Here is a 22,394-nt window from a genome sequence, read left to right on the forward strand (position 1 = left end):
TAACGTCAAGATAACACAACAAGACTCGTATAACATCAAGACGACGAAGTTCACCGCCGCACGCCACGATATCCTCGGCCGAAAACGCGGGGAGCTCCAAGGACGGGTTTACATGAAAAGAAACAACAACCTTTGGCTGGAAGGAAGGTATGGTCTTGAGAGAGACGCCCGAGTCCGAGAACTGCAGAAAAGGGTCTCTGCAGGACAGAGCTTGAAGCTCGGACACCCTCCTGGCGGAGCAAATAGCAACCAAAAAGACAGTCTTGAGCATCAAGTCTGAGAGTAGCCTGATGGAGGGGTTCGAAAGGGGCCGAACAAAGAGCCCGAAGCACCAAATTCAAACTCCACGAAGGACAAGTAGACCAGACAGGCGGTTTTAGGTGCTTAGCACCCCTGAGGAAACGGACGACATCAGGATGAGACGCCACCCGCCCGACCCTCGATGGTGCCCAGGAGAGATCCAAGGGCCGAAACCTGTACCTGCAAGGAACTGACAGAAAGACCCTTGGAGAGACCTCGTTGAAGGAAGATGAGCACCACAGCGACCGAAGGCGAACGCGCCGAAACACCCAACTCCTCGCAGACATTTTCAAAAACCTTCCAGACCCGGACATAGGCTAGAGATGTCGACTGCTTGCAAGCCCTGAGCAGGGTGGCAATAACCTCTTCCTTGTAACCTTTTCGCCTCAAACGTCGCCGTTCAAAAGCCATGCCGCTAGACAGAAGCGATCCGCCTGGTCGAAAAATACGGGACCCTGCAGAAGAAGATGGGGCAAGTGATCGAGGCGAAGAGGATTGTCCGTAGCGAGATTCACCAGATCCGCGAACCATGGCCTGCGGGGCCACTAGAATGACCGGACCGTGATGGAGCTCTATTCTCCGCAGAATTTTCCCCACTAACAGCCACAGAGGGAACACGTAGAGTAGGACATCGGGAGGCCAAGGAAGAGCCAGCACATCCACTCCCTCCGAGCAATGCTCCCTCCACCAGCTGAAGAACCGGGGAGCCTTGGCATTGTCCAGCGTCACCATGAGATCCAGGTGAGGGGGACCCCACCTGTGCACAATTAGATCCATCGCCACATCGGACAATTCCCACTCGCCGGGGTCGAGATGTCGTCGACTGAGGAAGTTGGCTTGAACATTCTCCTTGCCCGCTATATGTGAGGCAGCCAGACGATCCAAGTGCCTCTCCGCCCAGAGAAAAAGCTTGCAGGCTTCTAGCGCCAGACGACTCAGAGTACCCCCTTGTCGATTGATGTAGGCCATGGTGGTGGAGTTGTCCGACAGCACTCGGACCGCCTTGTGGCGGATCAGGGGAAGAAAAAACTTGAGGGCCAGGTGCACTGCACGGGCCTCCAGGCGATTGATGTCCCACCATGACTGGAGTGGGGACCAGTAATCTCAAGTCATTTGAGATTGGCAGACAGCCCCCCAACCAGAGAGGCTGGTGTCCGTCATGACTATGACCTACGAGGGAGTCAAGAGAGGCATCCCCTTGAGGAGGTCCGCCGGCGAGAGCCACCACTTTATGTCGGCAATGGTAGAGTCGGAAAGAGGCAGGACCTCCTGGTACTGCTCGGACACCGGTTTCCAGTGGGATAACAGCGCTTTCTGTAAGGGACGCATATGTGCAAACGCCCAGTGGACCAGGTCGATTGTGGAAGCCATGGTCCCCAGGACCTGCAGGTAATCCCAAGCCGTGGGAAGCGGTAGGGAGACAAAAAACTGTCCACTTGATCAATCAGTTTGAGTGCCCACGAGTCCAGGAGAAAAACTTTCCCAACCCGAGTATTGAAACGATCTCCCAGAAATTCCAGATCCTGAGAAGGCTGAAGATTGCTTTTGGAGTAGTTGATTATCCAGTCGAGCAAGGTGAGGAGGGCTAGTACTCTGTCTACGGTGCGCGCGCATAGGACAGAGGATTTGGCCCTTACCAGCCAGTCATCCAGGTAAGGATGGACTAAGATCCCGTCCCGTCGGAGGGCAGCTGCCACAACTACCATGATCTTGGTAACGGTGCGGGGAGCGGTGGCAAGACCGAAGGGAAGGGCCCGGAACTGGAAGTGCTGGCCCAGGATCTGAAAATGAAGAAACCTTTGATGTTCTTGCAGGATTGGAATGTGGAGATAAGCCTCTGTCAGGTCGAGGGATGCTATAAACTCGCCGGGGCGGACCACAGCAATCACGGCCCGCAGGGTCTCCATCTTGAAATGGGGGACCCTGAGAGCCCGTTGACCCTTTTGTGATCCAGGATGGGATGGAAAGAATTGTCCTTCTTGGGAACGACAAAGTAAATGGAATACTGGCCAGCGCCCTGTTCTTGTACTGGCACCGGAATGATTGCCCCCAGTTCCTGGAGCCGGACCAGGGTTTGACAGACCGCGGGCCGCTTGGACCGGCCGCAAGGGGAAATGAGATAGAGATCCGAGAGGTCCCGGGCAAACTAACGCGTAACCGTGTTCCATCACCTCGAGGACCCAGTGATCAGATGTGATTTTGGCCCACTCCTCGCAAAACAGAGAAAGATGCCCACCTAAGTTTCGTGCGAAGGAATGGACCGGCCGGATCTCATTGGGGAGCGGACTTGGTGGCCGGGTGTTGCTGGTGGCCATCCCGGAAGCCTCGACGGCCACGAAAGGAATGCAACCACGACTGGGACCTGGACACTCTGCCTCTAGGAAGAGAACCCCGCACCCTGTTGCCATACCTGCGTTGCCCCCTAAAGCAAGTATGAGTCGGGAAGACAGGCTTCGACTGTTTGGGACGGTCCTCCGGCAGCTTGTGAACCTTGTTCTCGCTCAAGGATTTAATAAGCTGTTCCAGGTCCTCACCAAAAAGCAACTTGCCCTTAAAGGGAAGAGTGCCCACTTGAGCCTTCGATGAAGCGTCCGCGGACCAATTGTGTAGCCAGAGGAGGTGTCTGGCCGAAACCGCGGAAACCATAGCCTTTGCCTGGATGCGAAGCAAGTCATAAAGGGCATCTGCCCCATAAGCGATGGCACCCTCCAAACGCTCAGCCTGCTCCGCTTCTGCAGACAGGAGGTCCTGGGTGCTGAGTAATTGTTGCATTCACCTAAGACTTGCCCGCTGCATGAGACTGCTGCAGATCGTCGCCCGGACTCAGAGAGCCAGGCCCTCAAAAATCCGCTTCAAATAAAATTCAAGCTTGCGGGCCTGAACATCCCGCAACGCTGCAGCACCCACCACTGGAATGGTGGTATGCTTCATAACTGCGGTGACCGAGGAGTCCACCTTTGGAATTTTCAACATGTCCAGGCAGTCCTCTGGAAGCGGATAGAGCTTGTCCATAGCCCTTCCAACCCAGAGACCCGTCTCAGGGGCTTCCCATTCCTGGAGGAGGAGCAGTCGGTGCATAGGATGGAATGGGAAAGTACGCAGTACTGCCCCAAGTCCTGCCAGGACCGGGTCCGCGTTTGGCGTCATTGCCGCCGCCATAGAATCATCTAGTGGGGCATCAATTCCCAATTCCTGGAGCACAAAAGGAATGAGAGGTTCCAGCTCCTCCCACTGGAACAAACATAGGACGTGGGGATTGTCGCCCTCGAGAGGAGGGGCCTGAGCCAAGGCCTCAACCTCTCCTTCATCAAGAGGGTCCACCGGGGTGGGTGGATTCCCGGGACCACCCGAACAGAGCCCTGTGGGACCAGAACCGCGGCGGGAGCTGGCACGGGCATCAGAGGAATTTTCGGAGGGGGGGGGAACTGGTAGGAGGGGGGTCCACCTCCCTCTGTAGGCTAGCCAAATATGATTCGTGTACTAAAAGGACAAAATCTGATGAAAAACAGGCCCGGGCCAATTTTTCCGTGGGGGGAGGGGGGCGAGGGGGGCCCATGTCACCAACCCGAGAGCGCACCGGGCTCAAATCGGGGGGTAAAAGCGGTAAATTTTGATCCCCTGCCCCGGGAGAAGCAGAATCTGCTTCTTCCAAAATACCTAAAATGGCCACCGTTCCGCGATTTCTCGGGTCAGGAACGGCCTTGGCCATGCATCGGGGAGCCTGACCCCGGGCTCGAGTAGTTTGTGCCGCCGTGGAGGAACCTCCCCCCCCCCCCCGGAGGCATCGGGAGCACACCCCATCACGGGAGAGCTGGGAAGCCGGCTCTCCACAAGCCAGGCACAGGTTAGAATATGGCATGAAGGGAAAGAAGCAGCCGCGATACACAGACAAAAACAGCTGACCAGGGAGTCCCAGAGGAGAGGAGCAGGAGGTCGAACCCCGCTCCCTCCTACTAAAAATCTTGCTGCCTTTATTTTTATTTTAACTTGCACTAGCAAACAAAATTTAACAGCTTCCTGGCTTTTTTTTTTTTTTTTTACAGACAGAAGCAGGGGAATTCACATCCCTGACAGCACACCAGAGGAATGGTCATCTTGGGGCAAGGCAGCAGACCAGGGGAGAGTGACTGGCACCACCAGTATCACCCACAAAAAGGTCACCGGGAAGGGAACCTAGGCTGAACAAATCAAGGGGCCAAGCCCCCCTAGGAACCCCAAGAAATCAAACGAAAAGAATACTTGCTTGAGCTTGCCCCAGGAAAAGAATGAAGAAGAAACCCCGAAGGGAACAAAGGGCAAGCTAACAAGGAACCACAGGGTGAGCTGTTCCACCTGCTGGAGACAGACAAATACTGAAGGGCTGCAGGGTAGGCTCTGTCCTCATATAGGATACCCTTTCAGTTTTGGTCTGTCTCCACCTGCTGTAAAGAAGGCTCAACCCATGGTCTGGACTGATCTGGGTACGTACAGGGAAACAAAATGTCATAATGCCTCTGTATCGCTCCATGGTGAGACCGCACCTTGAACACTGTGTACAATTCTGGTCGCCGCATCTCAAAAGAGATAGAGTTACGATGGAGAAGGTACAGAGAAGGGCGACCAAAATGATAAAGGGGATGGAACAGCTCCCCCATGAGAAAAGGCTGAAGAGGTTAGGGCTGTTCAGCTTGGAGAAGAGATGGCTGAAGGGGGATATGATAGAGGTCTTTAGATTAATGAGAGGTTTTGAACGAGTAGATGTGAATCGGTTATTTACACTTTCAGATAATAGAAGGACTAGGGGGCACTCCATGAAGTTAGCAAGTAGCACATTTAAGACTAATTGGAGAAAATTCTCACACTCAACGCACAATAAAGCTCTGGAATTTGTTGACAGAGCATGTTGTTAGGGCAGTTAGTGTAGCTGGGTTTAAAAAAAGGTTTGGCTAAGTTCTTGGAGGAGAAGTCCATTAACTGCTATTAATCAAGTTGACTTAGGGAATGGCCTCTTTTACTGGAATCAGTAGCATGGGATCTTCTTAGTGTTTGGGTACTTGCCAGGTTCTTGTGGCCTGATTTGGCCTCTGTTGGAAACAGGATGCTGAGCTTCATGGACCCTTGGTCTGACCCAGCATGGCAATTTCTTATATGTTCTTTAATATGCAGTCATCTTCCTCTTTCAATATACATTTTCTCCTTTTCCAGAGAGTTTCAGGGACCAGCTGAAGACCCATTTTTTCCACTGTTCCTTTTCCAACTGGCACACTGGTCCTACTCATTCTTTCCTTTCTCAGCTTCCTCTTACAGATTCCTTTTTACATTTTTTATACATCAGTTAAGACATACTCCATGGAGGCAGTGCATACAAATACCTGATGCATATTGTTAGATCACCTGAAAATCTGATGGGCTAATGGTCCTTGAGGAGAGGTTTGGAAACAGCTATGTTAATCTACTGATAAAGGTGTTTTGATATGAATGCTTAATGAACTGATGTTTTAAGATTATAAAGCATCAATTTTTGTAATTTACAGCATTGGACCCCAAGCTATAAGTCAGTTATAGAAATCTTTTTTTTTTTCAAACAAAACCTGAAGATCTGACAATACTGAGTGTGTTACATTGTTTCAAGTAACCATTTTATCAAACAGTCTCAAGATACCATATCTAAAGTTTCCCCACAGCAAATGGTTTAACCTAAAATGTTTTCTTAAAAAAAAAAAAACCTACATGAAAAACATTTCGTCATTCTTTTACCTCCATTACTCCTGTTTGTTGAGGAGGCCTCCAGAAAAGCTCTTTCTAGGACAGCAATAGTCTGAGCATCCATTTCTTCAGCCCTCTTCACAGCCTGCAAGGACTGGAGCCGCTTGATCTCCTCCCGGAGACCATGGTTCTCTAAAGCATACTTCGCAACCCGTGGGTGGTGTGCCACCTAGGAACAACACAATAGTTTTAACAAGCTTCAGTCCAGAGGCAGGCAAATTCGCTTGATGATCAGAGCTAAATTAGACCAGGCAGAGGTGATTGAGCAGGCTAAAACGGTAATTTGTATATATTTAGGGTTACTATGTTATGGTAAATAATCTGAATAAATCTAATATAATTCTATTGGTGACTTATCTACTTTACAGTAGCATCCTTCACAGGATTAATTAGCAGGCCATTCCTGAAAGGAAATGCTAGTAAATTCACAGTGCAGCACTACAGGTATCACCTATGCATTTAGAAAATAAGTTTATCTGAACATATATCTAGTTATAAAAGAAAATTGTATCCCAGCTTTATCAAATTCTTTTTGCTACCAAATAGCATTCAGAGCAACAAAGATAAAAGACACACTCTCTCATATGACGACAAATTTGGATAAACAGATTAAAGAATAAGTACGATTTTAAATAATTCTCAAGACAAGTTTCTTTCACCAAATGTAGCAAGCAAATGTTTTACAATTTTTACTTTTGCAAATCAGTTAATATAAATATGATTATTGCCAGTATTAGTCCATGCACATTGGCTTCACAGACCTACTTCAGTAATGTGCGAAGAGCCATACAGAAATGCTTATTACAATTTCACTCACCCAAGGATGTTCCTTAACACACTTGAATTCAACATATTCAAGATATTCAAACAAAAACTGAAGACATGGCTATTCACCCAAGCCTACACATGATTCCTGTACGCTCTGCTACATCCCCTCCCCCCCCTTCATAATAAATATTTTATTGCAATAAGCCACTCTCTCACGCTCTTCCTAGCTTCCCTTGCACCCCAGTTAACCGATATGTAATCGATATGCCCCCCCTAGCTATGCCTACCTCTCCATTCTTAATGTAATTGCTATACCTTTCTATTCGTGTTTTTTCCCCGTTTCAACGCCTTTCTTTGCTTTTCTCCTCCAACTTATATTTTTTCCCTCCCAGCCTCCCCACCTTTTTCCACTAATCTAAGCATTATATGTTACCTTATAAATATGTTTTAAGTTATAGCTGTGTTTTATTAGTTGCATTGTATAAGACTTCAACTATTATACTTGTTCCATGTATAACGCCCCGGCGTATGTTTCTGTTCTCTGTACACCGACGCGATATCTCTGATGAACGGCGGTATATAAAAACCAATAAATAAATAAATAAATAAATAAAATATTACAGTATTGCGTTTTAGAGTGGCTATAATCCAAGGGGAGTAGATGTTCAGTAGATTTTGAATGGAGACAGCCAATTTATATTATGTCGAGTATGTAATAGGAAGCCATTGAAGGGATTGTAATACAGGGTAATATGTTCACAAATGGAGATACCAGTTAGAAGTCGTGCTGCAGAGTTTTGTATTTTATAGGACAGGTGACTTAGGCAGGTAAACCAAGAAGAAGAGCATTACAGGATTCCAAGCTTGAAAAGAGAAGAGTCTGAAGAACTGTTCTGAAATCCTTAAGTTCCAGCGGGGAGGGGGGGGGGGGATTCACCCCATTTGTCGGCCAGTTTCTCTAATTCGCTGCCGAACAGGAGGGATCCTTTGAAAGGCATCCTTGTGAGGCACGTTTTGGAAGATGCGTCGGCCGACCAGCTTCGGAGTCAGAGTTGCCTTCTGGCCGCCACCGCAGATGACACTCCTCTAGGTCGGAAGCAGCGTCCGCGAGGAATGAAACTGCTGGTTCCATGTATTCTCCCGGGGTATTGTTCCTGGTTTGTGATAAACAGGCACGTGTCACCACGGTGCAGCAGGCCGCAATTTGTAGAGACATAGCGGCTATGTCAAATGGACTCCAGACGCCGGTCATGTGTATCCTTGAGCGCAGCTCCTCCCTCCACTGGGATAGTGGTGCGTTTAGAGACCGCGCAGACTATGGCATCCACTCTTGGGCATGCGAGAAGATCTTTGGTTGCCGGGTCCAGGGGGTACAGGGCTGCCAAGGCTCATCCCCCTTTGAATGTGGACTCTGGAGCACTCCATTCCAGGTCAATCAGCTGTTGTGACGCTTGTAACAGAGGGAAATGTCGAGAAGTCTGTCGGAGACCCTCCAGCAGGGGGGGTTCAGTTTAGGTTCTCCCGAAGTCCCTGGGCCTGGGATAGTGAGCTCCATCAGGCATTGGTTGACCAGGTCCGGGAGCTCGTCCTTTGTGAAGAAGCGCCTCATGGTTCAGTGAGGCTCTGTCCCCGGGGGGAGCTCCCCCTATTCTAGGGGTTTGGCTTCCTCTTCAGAAATGTCCGAGTCCCCATAGGTGGGACTTCTGAGTAGTGGAAGCCTGTGCCTAAGTCTTGAAGGGCCTGGGGCACGAGGGTCCTCCGGTGGAGCATGTGGCTGGACAGCCAGAGGTTCAGTTTGCATTTGAACAAAGGCGTGAATCCCCTTGAAGAACTCCACCCATGAGATCGAAGCTGGGTCAAAGCTGAGGGGCGCTGGATCCTTGGGGTTCCCTAACTGTGGGGAGGTCCCCCTGGCTAGGTCCGGGGGACCCCCTGAGGAACTAGAACTCGGCCCTGGGTGGGACTGGCCCTGAACTGGATCTCCCATGGCCTCTTCACACTGGGTGCACAGGGCGGCCTCCTCGCTTTGTGCGCTCTGATGTGGCATGCTGGGCAGAGGCCTTGAGCTTTTATCTCTGTTTCTGGAGGTGCCATGGCTGTCTGCGCGTAAACTCTTATGCGCACCGGTGCGCTTAAGGTAAGTGTGTAGTTGTGCGCGTAGCTGTGCGCCCAGCCATAGACCGAGGAATGAGCCAACTGCCCATCATTGTGAAGTCTTCCAACTCTGTGCCCCCTGTCTGGAGCCGGGTCTACCGAACCTCCGCCCCCGAAAGGACGGAGTGTAGGACTGCTGTCTATTGGCATTGTGACGAAAGGAAGAACCCGATCCTCTGGATGTCCGGGTCCGGCGACCTCCATGAAACCGAGACCTGGAGGGGAAATACCCTCTTGACTTTGGCTTATCCTCCGGAAGGCGATGCCCTTTGTTCTCTCCCAAGGACTGAATCAGGTCCTCCAGCTCCTTGCCGAAAAGAAGTTTACCTTTAAACGGCAAGGAACCTAGCTGGGCTTTCGACGAGACATCTGCAGCCCAGTTCCGAAGCCACAAGAGACGCCGAGCGGATACCACCGACACCATGGTCCTGGCCGACGTGCGAAGCAAGTCATGAAAAGCATCAGCACTGTAGGCAATGACCGCCTCCAGATGACCCGCCTCTAAGGCTTCTTCCTGGGAAGAAGGCTCGCTGGCAAGGAGCTGTTGAACCCAACGGAGACCTGCGCGCAACGAAAAATTACTACATATCGCCGCCCGAATCCCTAGGGCGGAGACTTCAAATATCCTTTTAAGCTGGACTTCCAGCTTACGATCCTGCAGGTCCTTCAGTGCCGTGCCACCGGTGACCGGAATGGTGGTGGTCTTAGTGTCTGCCGTCACAGCTGAATCCACCTTAGGAACCCTCAAAAGTTCCAAAGCCTCCTCAGGTAAGTGATAAAGCTTATCCATGGCCTTCGCCACCTTCAGTCCCAAATCCGGAGTGTCCCACTCCTTAAAAAGTAAGTCCGTGGCTGAGAAATGAAAAGGGAAAGAGGTAGGAGCCCCCTGAACCCCAATACCACAGGATCCATAGCGCCCAGGCGAGACTCCTCCTGCGGAAGCTGAATACCTAGTTCCCCCAGGATAGCCAGGATAAGAGGCCCTAGTTCATCCCTGTGAAAAAGACGAACCACCTTTGGATCATCCCCAGTCCCATGGGCTCCCTTCAGACGTGCTTGCTGCTGCCCTGCATCTCCCTCCCGGAGTCAGGATCGCTGACCCTGAGGCATCTAAAATGGCACCCGTTCCCACGCTGTCCAGGAACGGAGCAGGGATTGCCTCCAGCAGCTGCCCAAATGCGCCCATAACTGACTGGACCCGAATCACGACTCCCTTTGGAGCCGCAGAGGCACCTTCGCCACCGGAAACACACGCGGCGCACAAGTTATCCCTCGACAGGCGCACGCGCACCTGACCGGAGGGCTGACATGTGGCCAGACGCAGCATGATAGGGACAAAAAAATAACCCCCGCACCCCGAAAACACAGTGAAACGGTACAAAAAATCCCCCTCGCGATCGGAGTGGCTCTCTGAGACGAACAGCGAAAAAACAAAAATGTCTTAAAAAAAAAAGTACCTGTCTGGCGCCTCTAGGTCCTGAACCTATCGGGGGAAGTGAGCCGGGCTCCCCGGTGTCACCCCCAGTAGCGTCATGTGTTGAATGACGGGTCCTCAACAACCCTCAACACCCACCGCCTCTGAAACCAGGGAGGATGGTCCCCTCAGGATCTCACAACTCCCTGGGAGGCGGGACACCTTGACCTGCAGGAACACACAGCGATCTGTCTCTGTTCCTACTCTATTTCTTTTCTTTTTTCTTAAAGTTTTGCCTAACCCTGACTAACTTCGCTAGGCCCTAACTCAGACTGTAGGTTTGGCCCGTCCTCCACCTGCTGGAGACAGAAGAACATTGCCAGACTGTAGGTGGCACCAGCCCAGGTAAGGCAGAGTTTGTTAAACATCTGCTAGAAGGGGGGCCAAACCCAGGAGTCTGGACTGATCCGGGTACGTACAGGGAATCCGCATATTTCCTGATTTGTCCAGAGCAACTCAACTTCGTAGGAAAAAGTTTCTTGAATTGCGCCCCGAGGCAGTGGCTAAGAGTGCAAATTTTATGCTGCGATACCCAGCAAAATGTGTTATAAAATACTCTGGCAATACTTTTGTATTTTACAATCCAGAACAACTTAGGCCTGGATTTATCAAAATGCGATAAGTATCGCATGCGATAGCAAAAGGGGCGTGTTTATGCTAATAGACAGTTTATCGAAATTTGCACTAATACCTATGCGAAGAGCTAAGTTAGCGCAAATTGCGATGCGTGCAAGACCTGTTGTATTTCCTGCATACAACCACTGGGGGACCACCTAGCTTGATGTTACCCAGGTAGAGTCCATCAAGCTACGTGGAGAGAACATTGCACCAATCTCATCTCTGAAGGTCATCAAATCTTCACAAGAGACCACTGTTCTGTTCATACGTCTCACGTTGAATGTCAAAGTGGCCCCTAACCCCCTACACTAATACCGAAACCTCACCTCGAGGTACTAGGTGGGCCTCCCATAGGGATACAAATACCTATCTAGGGAGAGGACATTATGGCTAGGCACTCTCTCTCTCTCTCTCTGAGACATCGTGAACTGCGCTAACATCTTACTGCCCCATAACGCAAGCTATCGCACAGCTTAACACTAATGAAAAAGGTGTAGCTAAAATCGGCATTAAGTCCATGCGATACGACTTCGCAAACTGGTAAACCCAGCCCACTCCCGCCTCCTCTTTTTCGGATTTGCATCACACCATACAATATGTTGCTATCGCATGCGTTAAAGGCGTTTTTGCCTGCATTAACAGGGCTTTTCGCATGCGATAAGCCCTTAACGCCTACGAAAACGCCTTAGCGCATTTTGATAAATGACCCCCTTAGTTTGTTCTTGAGCACCAGAGAACAAGCTTCTAGCAGTTAAATCTGTGTATAGTGGGAAGTACAACATGGCTTCAGGGTAGCATAAAAGAATGGTGAAATATTACTTTGTAATTCTCCCTCTGTGATTTACTTATTTTTCCCCCTCCCAATGTTACCAGTTATATAAAATGGGAATAAGATTACCACTGTTTAAGAAACGATTATTGTTATTATTTCATTTAATATATTTATGTGTAACTCCCAAGTTTTCTATGCAAAGAGGTTCTTTGTTTTGTAATGAAAAACTTCATAAATAAAAAAGAAAAAAAAAAAAGAAAACAATATCACTGTACCTGCTCTTTTAGAGTTTGCACCTCTTGTCTTAGGTCAGCAATAAGATCATCCTGGTCATCGCCTGACAAAGGGCTCCGAACTTGTTTGGTAATTCTCTCCAGACGAGCAATATGATCCTCTCGGAATTTAACTATCATTTTGTTAGACTGAATGAATTTTTCTTTTTTGGCACAAAGATCTTCAAGTTGGGCTACTTTTCCTAATAAAGACTGTAAAGAATATACAGGAGTTTTAAAATTAAGTATTGGAAGTTCAAGACAAAGCTTTAGGAAGTGAATAGCAGAGTTGCTTACCTGTAAGCAAGTGTTCTCCAAGGTGAGCAGGATGTTAGCCCTCACATGGGTGACATCAGATGGAGCCCGGCATGGAAAACTTGACATACTAAGCATGCCCAGTATGCCACTATCCATGCGGGGCCCCTCGTTAGTCTTATAACAGAATTCGCGAAAAATAAAATAAAAGAAACCCAACTCCGTGGGGTAACGGGCGGGTTTCATGTGGACTAACATCCTTCTGTCCTTTGAGAACACCTGTTACAGGTAAGCAACTCTGCTTTCTCCAAGGACAAGCAGGATGGTAGTCCTCACATGAGTGAATATGTAGCTACAGGCTGCTCCCAACGTATACAGCATTTAATGGGTGCAAACGTGCACAGCTAGCGCTGTTAGAACATGGGGAGCAAGCCTACACCCAAATAAAGTGCCCGAGGTAGGAAGAGTTGGGTTTTCATGGCTGAAATAGATTACGGAGGACAGACTGACCGAAATGACTGTCACGCCATCTATCTTTGTCTAGACAATGAGGTGAATGTGTGGAGTGAACACCAAGTCGCCGCCCTGCAGATCTTGTGTACAGGCATAGCACGCAAGTGAGCCACTGAAACTGACATGGCTGGAAGCGAAAGAGCCTTGACATGGCCCTCAAGCTGTAGTCCCGCTTGTACATAGCAGAAAGAAATACAATCTGCTAGCCATTGGGATACGGTCTGTTTGGACACAGACTCCCAACCTGTTCCTGTCAAAGGAGACAGTTGAGTGGACTGGCAGTGAGATGTTCATTCCAGGTAAAAAGCAAGGGCTCTTTTGCAATCCAGAGTGTGCACGGCATGCTCACCCTGGTGAGAGCACAATCTTGGAAAAAAGGTGGGCAGGACAATGGATTAAGATGGAATTCAGAGACCATCTTCGGAAGGAACTTCGGATGTGTACGCAAAACCACATTATGACAATTTTGCATAAGCGGGATATGATACCAAAACCTGAAGGTCACTGACCTGGTCAACATCCATGCTGTAAGGGTCAAGGCTTGGAGGTTGGGGTGGCGTGATCAGGTCTGGAACAGTCCCCAGCCGGATAGGAGGGTGTGAGGCCAGGTCATGCAAAGTAGGAACCAAATCTGGTGTGGCCAAAAAGGCACAATCAGGAGCATGGTGCCTCGGTCCTGTTGGAGTTTTTGAAGTGTCTTGGAGGCCAGTGGCAGGGGAGGATAAGCGTACAGGAGACCGGTGCCCCAGTGATGCGAGAAGGTCAAGGAGTAGAACCAATCTACTTTGCTGTTTTCCGGGGAAGCGAACAGATCTATGTCCCGGATCCCCCAGAGGCGGAAGATGTGGTTCACAACTTCCTGTTTCAGAGACCATTCATGGGGTCAGAAGGTCCGACTCACGAATCTGCCAGTATGTTGTCTGTCCCTGGGAGGTACACAGCTCAGAGAAAGATGCCTCTCGCAAGAGCCCAGGACAGGATCTGAACTGCCTCTTGGCAGAGGAGGAAAGATCCCGTCCCCCCTTGTTTGTTCAATTACCACATCATCACTTGATAGTGTGTTCGAACCAGGTCTACCTTGTTGGTCAAGTGATCCCAGAATGCCCATAGGGCATAACAGATTGCCCATAGCTCCAGGAAGTTTATCTGGAAATACTGTTCCTGTACAGACCACTACCCCTGGGTACTGAGGTCTGCAACGTGGGCTCCCCAACCCATGTGAAACGCATCTGTGATGAGGACGATCTGGGGCTGAGGGACCCTGAAAGGCATCCCCTTCTCCAGGTTGGACAGGGTTTCTTACCACATGAAGGATTGGCGAAGAGGAGTGGCAACTAAGATGTGGGTTTGAAGATCCGGGGTGGCTTGGCACCACTGTGCCCTGCGCATATGCAGGCGAACGAATGGTGTGATGTGTACAGTCGCTGCCATATGCCCCAAAAGGTGCAGAAACTGGTTCGCCAAGACATGTGGGCAACATGAGAATACCCTTGCTAGAGAAGTGAGGATTATCACCCAGTCCTGGGGCAAAAAGGCCTTCTTCTGGACAGTGTCGAACCTGGCTCCGATGAAGTCCCAACTGTAGCGACGGCTGAAGGTCGGATTTCGTGTAGTTGATTAGAAATCCCAGGCCCTCCAGAACTCATAGTGGAATATAAGGAATGTAACGCCCCCTGTCTGGAGTCGCTCTTAAAGAGCCAATCGTCAAGGTAGGGGAAGACATCTACCCTTTGTCTCCTGATATAAGCCCCCACCACTGCCAGGCAATTTGTGAATTGTGGGGTGCCAATTCCAGGCCGAAAAGCAGCACCCAAAATTGATAGTGTTCCCCTTCTATCATGAAGCGAAGATACTTCTGATGATCAGGAGAAATGGGAATATGGGCTTATGCGTCTGAGATTGAGGAAGCAGAGCTGGTCCCCAGCTCGGGGAGGGGGGGGGGGGCGGAAATCAGGGTTCCCAACGAGACCATCTTGAATTTTTCTCTGACAAGAAAACAGTTTAACACCCTCAGATCCAGTATGGGGTGAAGGTCTCCGGTTTTCTTGGCAATCAGGAAATACCTGAAGTAGAACCCTTCGCCCTGCTGGCCTGGCAGTACTGGTTCAACTGTTCGAGAGAGCTCTAAATCTAAGCATTTGCTGGTTCTCTGAACATTTCCACCGAGGACACTGAGGAGAATGTGGAGGAATTTGTTGGAAATGCAACTTGAACCCTGGCGCACGATGGCTAGGACTCCTTGATCTGAGGTGACAAATCCAGTCGGCTAAGAGCTGTGAGCAGCTGGGGGCAGAATTCTGGGGTAGGGTTTGCTGGCTCAAACCCTCTCGCTACCAGTCAAAATCCTGTGACGGGGTTCTGAGGTGGAGCAGGGGTTGGGCGAGGGGCACATTGGCTGTCGCTGGGATCTTGCTCTGGATGCCAGCAGATAATACTTTCGTGATCAGTAAAACAGACATCTTGTGAATTGCCTGGGTGGCTTCTTGCTCGAGGGCTGGGTGTCTGAGGTGCTGACCGACAACTGCTGAAGGGTTTTGTAATAACCCTTCAGCTGTGCTACCACCTCTATAAATTTGTCCCCGAAGGAGGTTCTCCCCTGTACAGGGAAGGTTCACCAGATGATCCTGTACTTCGAGTCAGAGGTCGGAAGCACGAAGCCAGGCCATGTGATGAGCCACGATGTCGGCCGCCACAACCCTTGTTCGGTTTCAAACACATCATACGTAGAGCAGAATTCATGTTTGTCACACTCCAGGTCTTGTTGAACTACCTTCTGGAAATCATCCTAAAACTGCTGTGGGAGGTGTTCCACCAAATCCTGGACTTGTTTCCAGAGGTTTCTGGCCCATATAAAGTTGGTAGCCCTGGAATACCCGCCATCTGAGAGCATCCAGAGCTTTTTGCTCAAGACCCGGGGGAGCAGAGGCAAGAATATGTAGCCTCTTTACTTTCTTAAAGGCTGATTCCACCACTACCGACTAGTGTGGAAGTTGATGGTGTTCAAAACCTGTGGTGGGTTAGACCAGATAGACTGTCTGTCTTCCTGTTCAATGGAGAGATGGGATGTTCCCATAGCCGGACTAGCTCCTTAAATATATCATATACTGGCACAGCCACCACTTCTTTAGAAGCATCAATAAACTGTAGGATCTCTACCATTTTATGCCTAGAATCCTGCTCTGTTAAGAGCTGGAAAGGCACTGACTGCCATGGCCTTTACAAATCCAGCAAAGGTCAGATGCTCTGGAGGGGACTTACGCCTCTCCTCTGGCAGAGAGGGTTCGGAGGGCAAATCCTTAAACTCTTCTATGGAGGAAACTGATACCTCTCCCTCCCAAGGATTGTAGGGGGTATCCTCCTCGCGCAGAATGCCCGGAGGCACTTGAGGTGCAGCCCCCAACAGGGTCTTAAGCTGAGACTCCAAAGGCCTCGGGATCATTGGTGGAACAGGAATAGGCACTGAAAGCACCAGTGGAACCCAGGAACGCATCAGCATCGATGGTCCCATAGGCATTGGGATTGCCGAGGTAATCAGCAGCTCCGATGGCATTGGGCCCAAAGGCCCCGGGGAGGGCTAGCGCTGGCTGGGGTGTCATGCACTGTCTAGGTACCGTCGACCCAGATGGACCTTCCTCATCCGAGGAAACACTCACCAGGACTAGCACCGGGAGGAGGCAGCGGCGATGAACCTTCGATAGCGAAGGGACTTGGGCCATCGGGGCAGGCCATGTTAAGACACCGAGCAGCAGGTGTAGCTGCTCCAGAGGTTCAAGCACCAATGGAGTCTGCTCCGGTGGTGGTAGCAGTCCCAGTGGAACAGTCCCTGCAGGGCCCAGCCGACCACAAGCTGCACACGTCTCTCCAATGCCTCCTCAAAGGCTGCAGAGGACAGAACAGCTTGAGGAGGCGGCAGCAGCAGCAAAATCTGATCACCCCCAGAACCTTAGGGGGTGGGGAGGATGAATCCTTCACCGGTATTTGTGGTGATAGTCGAGGTTCCTCAGGTTGCTCAGGGATGGTACAACGTTCTCAGTACGGGACCACTTCAGGGGAGGCTCAGACTATATTGGAGAAATTACTTACTTGATAATTTCGTTTTCCTTATTGTAGACAGATGGACTCAGGACCAATGGGTATAGTGTACTCCTGACAGCAGTTGGAGACTGATCAGATTTCAATCTGACGTCAGCCCCTAGTACATATACCCCTTCAGGAAGTGCAGCTCTTCAGTATTCTCCTCGAAAAGCATTGTGGATATATGTGTGACTGACTAATTTGATTAACTTGAATAACTTCATAACTTGGTTAAACTTTATAACTTGATTAACTTGATCTGGTTGAATTGGCTTTAGCTGGAAACCGCCAGTGCCCTCAACTGGAAAGCATGGACACCTGGTAGGGTGTCCAAAGTGAAGGAAAGCATGGCTTACCCTTGTATCATTAGAAATTCCATGAGTAACGGCAGCCAAGGGTGGGATGCTGAGTCCATCTGTCTACACTAAGGAAAACGAAATTATCAGGTAAGTAATTTCTCCATTTCCTAGCATGTAGCAGATGGACTCAGAACCAATGGGATGTACAAAAGCTACTCCCGAACCGGGTGGGAGGCTGCCTGTGACCCACTTAGTACTGCCCTTGCAAATGCTGTGTCCTCCCGAGCCTGAACATCCAGGCGGTAGAACCTGGAGAAGGTGTGGATGGAGGACCATGTCACCGCCCTGCAAATCTCGGTGGGCGACAACATTCTGGTTTCTGCCCAGGACACTGCCTGGGCTCTAGTGGAATGGGCCTTAACCTGTAGACGTGGCGGCTTGCCTGCTTCTACGTAGGCCGCCTTGATGACTTCCTTGATCCAGTAGGCTATGGTTGCCCACGAGGCCGCTTCCCCTTGTCTCTTCCCACTGTGAAGGACGAATAGGTGGTCCGTTTTTCGTATGGGTTCCGACATTTCAAGGTATCTGGATAGGAGTCTGCCGATGTTGAGTTGGCGCAGACTATGAGTTTCTTCCAAATTCTTAAACTCATCTGGCGATGGTAGCGAAATGGTTTGGTTAAGATGGAAGTGCAATGGTCAAATATATATCACAACATTTGGGCTATCCTACAGGTATTAGTCATACTTGATTAAATATACAATATACACCTTTTTTTGCTTTTCATAAATATTTAATTAAATCACACACATATAACATAACATCAAAATAAAGCAAGGGAGATATAAAAGGAGTGATATTGAATGAGAAGAAGATTCTTGCTGTTTTTGGCATGGGAACGGTTGATAATATTAACTAATAAATGTGAGAATCGTTGTAATTGTATTAATAAACTATATTGTATGTATTTTAATATGGAATAGAAAATACAGTGTCTAGTAGTATAAGTATTTCATGTATAAAGGGATTTGTGCAATAGGGAACACTGAGTGTGAATGTGGTATGTGTGTCAATGTTATAGGGATTTTAGATGTTATATGTTATATGTGTTGATTTAATTAAATAAATATTTATGAAAAGTAAAAAACAGGTATATATTGTATATTTAATTAAGATGGAAGTGCGACACCACTTTGGGAAGGAAAGAAGGGACCGTGCGTAGCTGGATGGTTCCCGGGGTGAGCCTGAGGAACGGCTCATGGCTGCCTGTAGTTCTGAAATGCGGCAGGCTGAACAAACTGCTAGCAGGAATGCATCTTTAAAGTTAATAGTCGAAGAGACAGTCCTCTGAGGGGCCTGAAGGAGGCTCCTGCTAGGAACTCCAGGACCAGGTTGAGATTCCAGAGGTACCGGCCACTTTAGGGGTGGGCGGATGTGTTTGACTCCTTTCAGGAAGCGTGAAACGTCAGGGTGAGAGGCTATTCTGTCAGCCTCGCTCTTGGTGCCGTAGCATGACAATGCGGCCACCTGTACCTTGATGGAGTTGAGGGACAGACCTGCAGGAATTCCAAGATCATGGGAACTTTGACTGACCGTGGTATGATGCCATGGTTTTCGCACCAGGCTTCGAATACTCTCCAAATCCTTATGTATGTTAAAGATGTGGAGAACTTGTGTGCTCGGAGTAGGGTGTCGATTACAGCCCCCCCGAGTATCCGCACTTTTTCAGGCGAGCCCTCTCAAGGGCCAGACCGTAAGAGAGAATCGAGCTGAATCCTCGTGGAGGATCGGCCCTTGCTGAAGCAGGTCTCTGTGTGGAGGCAGCGGCAGAGGGGTCCCTGCCAGTAGTCTTCTCATGTCTGCGTACCACGGTCTTCTTCGCCAGTCCAGGGCCACCGGAAGTACTAGTCCCCTGTGTAGCTGAATCTTGTGAATGATTGTGCCCAATAGGGGCCACGGCGGGAAGGCGTATAATAGAGTCCCCGGTGGCCAGGTCTTTACCAGGGCATCGATTCCCAGGGACTGAGGTTCCCGCTTGCGGCTGAAGTACCTGGGTACTTGGGCATTGGATTGGTTTGCCAGAAGGTCCATGTCTGGTGTCCCTCACCGGTTAACTCATTTGGAACGCTGCAGACAACAGCTTCCATTCTCCTGGGTCTAGACTGCTGAGGTAGTCCGCCGTGATGTTGTCTTTCCTGGCAATGTGGAAGGCTGAGATCTCCTGGAGATTTACTTCTGCCCACGACATTAGGGGGTCTATTTCCAGAGACACCTGTTGGCTTCTGGTTCCCCCCTGACGATTGATGTAGGCCACTGTTGTGGCGTTGTCAGACATTACTCTGACCACTTTGTCTTGGAGTCTGTGAACGAACCGTAGGCAGGCTAGTCTGACCGCCCACGCTTCTAGGCGACTGATGTTCCATCCCGACTCTTCTGCGTTCCACTGCCCTTGGGCAGTTAGCTCCTCACAGTGTGCTCCCCATCCTCGTAGGCTGGCGTCTGTGGTGAGCAGGGTCCAGGTTGGTGAAGATAGTCTTGTTCCCTGGCTCAAGTGGCTGACCTGCAGCCACCATCGTAGCTGGGTCCGAACTCTGCCCGGGAGTGGTAGACGTACGGCATAGTTCTGAGACAGTGGATTCCATCGCGACAGAAGTGAGCACTGTAGGGGTCTCATGTGAGTTCGCACCCATGGCACTACTTCCAGTATGGATGCCATCAGACAGAGGACTTGTAGGTAATCCCATGCAGTGGGGCAAGGTTCACTCAGCAGGGTTTGTAACAGATTCCTCAGTTTTGATCTCCTTTTGGGAGTCAGGCTGACCTTGTCTTCTTTGGTGTCGAATCGGACTCCTAGGTATTCCAGAGACTGTAAGGGTTGCAGACAACTCGTTTGTGTTGACCACTCATCCGAGGCTCTCCAGTAGAGTTTTGACTCTGTTGGTTGCTTGGTGTCTTTCCTCTGGGGATTTCGCCCTGATCAGCCAATCATCTAGGTAAGGGTGTACGAGGATTCCTTCCTCCCTCAGTGTTGCCGCCACCACCACTATGATCTTTGTGAATGTCTAGGGTGCTGTGGCTAACCCGAAGGGTAGTGCCCGGAACTAATAGTGACGGTCCAGGATTTTGAAGTGCTGATGTTCCTGATGGATTGGGATGTGTAGATAGGCTTCCGAAAGATCCAGGGATGTGAGAAACTCTCCCAGTTGTATCGCCCTTATTACAGAGCGTAGGGTTTCCATGTGGAAGCGGGGAATCCTCAGGTGGCGGTTGACAGACTTGAGGTCCAGGATAGGCCTAAATGTCCCCTCTTTCTTGGGGACAATAAAATAGATGGAATAATGCCCAGTATTTATTTCTTGTGGAGGTATTGGGGTTATGGCCTCGAGGGCCACTAGTCTGGTCAGTGTAGCTTCCACTGCCACCCTCTTGGAGAAGTCGTGGCAGGGGGATTCCACGAACTTGTCCAGAGGGGTTCGTAGGAAATCCAGGTAGTACTCCTGTCGAATGATGGTTAAGGACCCACTTGTCTGAAGTTATCTCGACCCATCTGTGGTAGAATAGGGCTAGTCTGCCCCCCTATGGCTTCTTCCCTCAGACGGGTTGGCTGAATCTCATTGTGGGGTGCGGCTGGGACCTGGACCCGAACTGGTTCCCTTTTTGTTGTGCTTGTTCCAAAAGGACTGGTTCCTGCCTGTAGGGCAGGGCACTTGATAATTATTTCTGTATGGGTTGAAGCGCTGTGAACCTCTGCCCCTGGAGGACCGGGGGAAGGGTCACTGGTTTCTTATTCCTGTCCTCCGGTAGGCACGGCAATGGGGACTAGCCCCATTTGTTAGCCAGTTTCTCTAGTTCACTGCCGAACAGAAGGGATCCTTTGAAGGGCATCCTCTTGAGTCTCGTTTTGGAAGATGCTTCAGCCGACCAGCTTCGGAGCCAGAGTTGTCTCCTGGCTGCCACAGCTGATAACACTCCTCTGGCCGCTATGCGCACCAGATCGGAAGCAGCATCCGCAAGGAAGGATACTGCTGGTTCCATGGCTTCCCCGGGGGGGGGGGGGGGGGGGGGTTTGCTCCTGGTCTGTGATAGGCAAGCACATGTTACCACGGTGCAGCAGGCCGCTATTTGCAGGGACATAGCGCTGACGTCAAAGGACTGTTTAAGGATGGATTCCAGACGACTGTCATGAGCATCTTTGAGCGCTGCGCCTCCTTCCACTGGGATAGTAGTGCATTTCGAAACCGCGCAGACCATGGCATCCACTTTTGGGCATGTCAGAAGGTCTTTGGCCGCCGGGTCCAAGGGGTACATGGCTGCCATAGCTCGTCCCCCTTTGAATGTGGACTCTGGAGCACTCCATTCCAGGTCAATTAGCTGCTGGACGGCTTGTAACAGAGGGAAATGGCGAGAGATCTGGCGGAGTCCCCCCTCTAGCAGGGGATTCATCTTAGGCTCCCCCAAAGCACTTGTGCCTGGGATAGCAAGCTCCTTCAGGCTGTGGGTGACCAGGTCTGGGAGCTCGTCCTTGGTGAAGAAGCGTCTCATGGTTCGGTGAGGCTCTGTCCCCGGGGGGGGGGGGGGGGGGGGGGGGGGAGTTCCTCCTCTTCTAGGGGCTCTGATTCCTCTTCAGAGTTGTCCATGTCCCCATAGGTGGGGCTTCTGGGCGGTGGAAACATTTGTCTGGGCCTAGAGGGGCCTGGGGCATAAAGGTCTTCTGGTGGAGGCTGTGGCTGTTTAGCCGGAGGCTCCGTCTGCATGTGAAATAAGGTGTGTAGGTCTTTGAAGAATTCCACCCATGAGATAGACGCTGGGTCCAAGCTAAAGGGCGCTGTGTCCCTGGGGATCCCCTTTTGAGGGGGTGTCCCACTGGAATTTGCTAGGTCCAGGGTACTCACTGAGGAGCTAGTACTTGGCCCTGAGTGGGACTGGCCCCGGACTGGATCTCCCAGGGCCTCCTCGCACTGAACGTACAGGGCGTTGGCCTCTTCGTTTTGTGCGGCTCTAATGTGGCATGCTGGGCAGAGGCCTTGAGCCTTGATCTCCGTTTCCGGTGGTGCCATGGATATAGGCGCGTAAATCCTTATGCGCTCCGGTGCACCTAAGATGTGCGTGTGGGTTGTGTGCCCAAGTCACAGGTATGCACTCAGCCAGGT

General features: G+C 50.3%; 1 protein-coding gene across 2 annotated transcripts in view; it reads right to left on the reverse strand.

Moving 5' to 3' along the window:
* KIF15 (kinesin family member 15) overlaps positions 1 to 22,394 on the reverse strand; it is a 428,798-nt gene that overhangs the window by 243,407 nt on the left and 162,997 nt on the right. For both annotated transcript variants that reach the window (XM_029589694.1, XM_029589695.1), the window contains exons 13-14: positions 12,107 to 12,316; positions 6,037 to 6,214 (exon numbers count right to left, since the gene is read on the reverse strand). In XM_029589694.1, the coding sequence (XP_029445554.1) occupies positions 6,037 to 6,214; positions 12,107 to 12,316 (388 nt within the window). The remainder of the gene's footprint in view (positions 1 to 6,036; positions 6,215 to 12,106; positions 12,317 to 22,394) is intronic.

Source organism: Rhinatrema bivittatum, chromosome 2, assembly GCF_901001135.1.
Source record: "Rhinatrema bivittatum chromosome 2, aRhiBiv1.1, whole genome shotgun sequence".
In the NCBI taxonomy this organism is placed as follows: domain Eukaryota; kingdom Metazoa; phylum Chordata; class Amphibia; order Gymnophiona; family Rhinatrematidae; genus Rhinatrema; species Rhinatrema bivittatum.